This window comes from Montipora foliosa, chromosome 5 (genome assembly GCF_036669935.1).
Source record: "Montipora foliosa isolate CH-2021 chromosome 5, ASM3666993v2, whole genome shotgun sequence".
NCBI classification, from domain to species: domain Eukaryota; kingdom Metazoa; phylum Cnidaria; class Anthozoa; order Scleractinia; family Acroporidae; genus Montipora; species Montipora foliosa.
Genome location: NC_090873.1, coordinates 45,417,425 through 45,422,424, shown reverse-complemented (window position 1 = coordinate 45,422,424; position 5,000 = coordinate 45,417,425). Strand labels below are relative to the sequence as shown.

The 5,000-nt window shown below is 39.4% G+C and overlaps 1 protein-coding gene across 2 annotated transcripts in view; it reads right to left on the bottom strand.

The window, feature by feature from the left end:
• Positions 1 to 3,167: 3,167 nt before the first annotated feature.
• Positions 3,168 to 5,000, bottom strand: part of LOC138004404 (histamine H2 receptor-like) — a 14,144-nt gene continuing 12,311 nt past the window's right edge. For both annotated transcript variants that reach the window (XM_068850904.1, XM_068850903.1), the window contains exon 3: positions 3,168 to 5,000. This exon is cut by the window's right edge and continues 812 nt beyond it. In XM_068850904.1, the coding sequence (XP_068707005.1) occupies positions 4,846 to 5,000 (155 nt within the window). In that variant the 3' untranslated portion in view covers positions 3,168 to 4,845.

Here is a 5,000-nt window from a genome sequence, read left to right as displayed (position 1 = left end):
TACGACCTTCCTTACTAATTTCGCTTTTATCTCTGTAGAACGACTGCATGTAACATTTGGTTCATTCTAACACGGTTTGGTGAAGACATTGGGTTATGGACACCTTGTGATGGACAAGGTTATATCGTTTCCCGACCGATATCTTCACTGATATGCATCAAGAGAATTACTGAAACTAATCTTCTCTAGGAGTCTAGTGTAATATCTAAGCAGTATTTTCCAAGACCAAAAAGCAGGATTTAACCCATTTTGTGATGAAAATCGTTTGTTAGCACACAAGCTTGATATGGAGAATCTCTTGATTGTTTGTTTGCAAACAGGAATTGTGGATTATTTTTGCATTGTCGAACTGTAAGAAAATTCCGGCTGACCCAGGCGCCTTCTTTTCTTCACGGCCACAATCGGACTTCTTCGGAATCACCGTGTGATTCCTACACTTGCTTTACGTGTTTTTTTTTGAGCGATGATATCCAAGGTTACTTGGGTTTGTTTAATTAACAATCAAGACTTTTAGACAGTTTTTATCATAGAAAATTCGCGACAAAGTTGTGCTTTCATTTCGCTGTAATTGTCGTGTCTAAAAAAAGGTATAATAATGTAAATAAAAGGATAACGATATTTATATTTGCAGAATACCTGTCCTTTTACTTCAAAAGTCAAGCTCTACATCTCTATGCATGCAATAAGCGCATTCAAAATTTCCTCGTATTACTTGATAAAAGTGTGTTTTTTTTGTTGTTTTGTGTTTTTTTTAAAGGGTTTTTCTGCTTATATGAAAAATACGTTTTCTCTCTCGTCCCCTTCTTATGCATGATCTTCGCGGAAATTACATTCTGTTCCTCAATAAACCTGGAACAACCAGTTAATGGTCTTAGTTCTCTTTTTTCTTACGTATCAGCTAAGTTGCGGAATGCGCTACCTGATTTTATCCGTACCTATGAGTTTACTGGTTTTAAAAGAGAATCCAGCTAGGGCCGCATTTTGTACAGCGGCTTTTCTTTTTAATGAATATATCTTTAAATATTATGTATTTAGTAGGTATCTGTATATGCTGTGTATTTTAGCTGTAAATGTAATGTCTCGAAGATATTAACTCCTGTAGTTATTCGGAAAAAGCTTAAGACTGTATGTATGTTACCTTTAGGAGGGCGCATGCGCACACTTTGTAATCTGCGACTCCAAGTGCTTACCATATGACAGATAAATGACTTTTCCCTTGAATATATAAGCCATCTAATTCTTACGCTATATTGACAAGGGCGGTTTGGAGCTTTGAGTAGGCGTGGGATTTTTAACATATGGTTTAGGGGCCGACATATCTCTCCCTCAATGCCGTACCGGGAGGCCAACCTCGTTCCCAGGGTGTCTCTTCTCTGCCTCCCTTGGTCCAACGACCAAGGAAAGCAGAGAAGAGAGACTCTGGGAACGAGGTTGGTGTTTTCCTTGTAAAGACTTTTCTTTGAACACGTTTATACAAAACGCGTTCTAAACTATTATTGATTTTTCCTTCACATGGTAAAGTCTGCGTTCGAGCCAAGTGGCCGATCAGACAGGAGCTTATCCTGGTTGCTGTAGCATGAAGTGAATAGGAGTATTTCTACTTCCCCCTGGATGAGATGCTAGTCCATCGCAGGGTTACCCCCAGCAGTAATTCCCCCATCCCTTTACCTATTTATACACCTGGGTGGAGAGAGACACTGTGAGAGTAAAGTGTCTTGCCTAAGGAGACAACACAATGTCCCTAGCCAGGGGTCGAACCCGCATCGCTCGATCCAAAGAGGAGCGCACTAACCATGAGGCCACCGCGCCTCCCTCGGATGCACGGCTTTAATTCGCTGACTTAAATTGTCTTTATTGACAGGTGCTGTTTACCTTTGCTGATTCACCGTCTCGCCATCTTATTTTGACAACGTTTCCAAGGAAACCGCTATTTGGGGTAACACAAACTTTGCACGCGGCCGGATTAACACACGATACAACGCTAGTGCTGAAAGAACTATAAAATGATATTTTGTAATCAACTGGGTGTCTACAAAGATACAAAGACGAGAATTAACTCTTTGATATAGCCCAAAAAACAAATTCTTCTTAAGTTTTGCCGTAAGTATCTGTTAATATAAGTTATGAGAATGTGGTAGTCCATCAAGAGAGTAGGTTACTGTCTTCAGACACCGGTTGTAATCCCTTGACTTACGTACAGTATTGAACTAGAGGTCCGTGAGGGGAAATAATGTTTTTGTGGCCAATTTACAGACTTAAAGGCAAGCGCAAAAAACGTGAGTAGGCCGTTACAACAGCAAAGTTAGGGAAATTTCCCACACATCTTAAGTAGGAATTAAAGAACTTAATTTCCGTACATTTTAGCTAGAAGATTCCTCTTTAAGAGAACTGAAAGGCAAGCCTGCAAGCTGTGATTGACTCGTAGTGTTGTTTACTGATTATTGTATCCATGCAATGACCTACATATCAGCTGTGGGAGGGAAATAAGTGTTGTGACGTGTTGAGTCACTCACGCGGAAAACTGACTGAGTCCGTGCGTTTTGGTAGAGATCTTTCCACGATAATTTGATTAGATCTGCTCCGGAAGTACTATGTTACTGTAAAAAAGGTTTCGTAGCTAACAACTGAAAAAAGAGAATATTTTACCTCCGGAAATACGAGAAATAATATAAAAAGACCGGCTCAGAACAAACATTTCTTGGAAATGAAGTATTTCGACGTTTAATCCCAACGTCTTTATCAGTCGTGGTATTTATTAGTCACGGGACCACTAGACGATGTTCAGGCTATCTCTCTCGTGCTCTCCAAACTCTCCGCGTACGTCCCAACGTTGCGTGTATCATTGTAGGTAATAAATCAGCAAAAAGGCAATGTGTGGTAGTATTGACAATTTCACAACATGAAACCGAAAAACAGTTTCGTACAGCAGCGTATTTTTATTTATCTTATAATATACGACATGAAACATAATCAAAGATGTAATTTAGTACTTCGTATGCTTCTAAACATCTAACACGTTTTCATAATGTACATAAAAAGGGCACTTTACCCTTCGGAAGGAAGGGAAAAGGAAGAAAGGAAGGAAGGGAAAACGATCTCGAGGCGGTGAGTAGATTCTGCCATTCGTCCCACTAAAGTGATTTATGAGTGAAATGCAGTTTGCCAGCTTTAGGAAAACTTCTTTGTTTTTTTTGTGTCTCCTTTCCAGTCCTTCCCATCTTCGAAGGGAAGAGCACCCTGGGAAAGAATTTGAAGTTGTTCTATTTCCGAACTTCAGAGCGGAAAAACGTAATAAGCGTGCGCGAGTTTTGACTGTGCGCCAGGCTCAAAGTTTGAAAAAATGGTGGGAATTTCGTCGATCGTGTAAACAAAAAAAAGGCTACGAACTTTGTTTGCTTTCCCAATATTCCCGGTAAGCAGCAACATTTTAACGTCACTAATGAAAAGCTGGTGTATTGTTTTTCGTAGGGAATCAACTTTTTTGGGACAAAATTAACCTAAAGACAGTTTCAGAACCCTTTATTTTACCGCGATATACAAGAAATTTCGTTGCAGAGACACATATCCACAAACACTCTTTACATATTGCATCCATATAAGCAACCCACTGAATATATAAGGAAGAGAGCCTCTCACCAGGCAGGGGGAGACTTGTTTTCTTAACAGTGAAATGCCGAAAAAATTTCATGCTTGCTCAAGTATAAATAAATCAACCGAGTGATAGCCTCGCGTGCCTTTTTAGAGTCCGTCGCTCTTTCCAACCATGGTGAACCATTGCAGCTTGCATTAGTACCTGAGCCCGCAAGCAGGGCCAGAAATGCGCAGAAAAGCTGCGCAGTACGTTTTTCCACTCTGAATTTCCTAACCAGAAACTCCCAGCTCGTAACAGGCCTCCTCATTTTGTAAACGTCTTATTCAATTCCTGCTCAATAAAGGACTTCTCAAATTAACAACGTTGTCGATTACGAGATGTCATCAAGCGGTCTTATTGATTTATTCAGTCAAATCATGGAAAAACGCTTTGCTCCGATATTAACCGTTAAAATTGTTGAATGCAGGAAATAGTGGGCATAATCGCCCTCAAAATAGTATAGCATGACAAGGGCCTTGGCCAGAAAAACGTTATGACCAAGGCAATGGTACTTCTTTGTTTGTTTGTTTATTTATTTGCGAGCACTGTTTGACTTTCCCCCTTCCTTTTTAGCTGAAAGTCAGCTAAAAACAAGAAACAAAAAAGAGGGCCCGTTATTTTTCGGGAGCCTGAACTGACTACCTTTTCGTTTAGCTTCGGTGCACCAACGATACTTCAAATCAACAACAGATATAAATGATACACGTAAAGTACAAACTCTCTGAAGAAACCACCTGACAGCCTACAGACACCTGGCCGAGCGTCTAATCACACAGAGATTCATGAAAAGTAACTAACTAGAAACTTTATTCACGAGTTTTGACAATTTTGGAAATTACACCAACAGCATTATTTTGTAATGTTTTCTCTCTCTCGGTACCCCCCTTCCCAGCTCGTACGCTTATGAACAAAGCCAAGTAGAAAATGCCATGACGCTTCATAATGTATTATGACTGAGGCAAGTGCCTCTGGTGACTAAAAACACGAATAACAGCTATACAGTAAATTAATTATGATAATAAGCACCTGTTGTCTTGTTAACTTTCCTGAATCCTATATTCATCGATCTATTTAAGGTCAAACTTTCTTACGAAGATAATAATTTCATTTCCTTGTTACAATTTATGCACATTAACTCAAAACTGTTGTTAATATCATGAAATTTCAAATTTAGCAAAGCCAAGTAGAAAAATGCAATGGCGCTTCATAATGTTTTACAAGACACGAAGAGGTAAATCTACAACTCGCCTTTCACGGTTACGAAGAGTAGGTTTGCGAAAGAGTGCAGATAAAGTAGATCTGTATTCTGGCATGCGGATAGCGTATAATATAGGATTGACAAGAGAGTTTGCACAAAGTAAAATAAAAA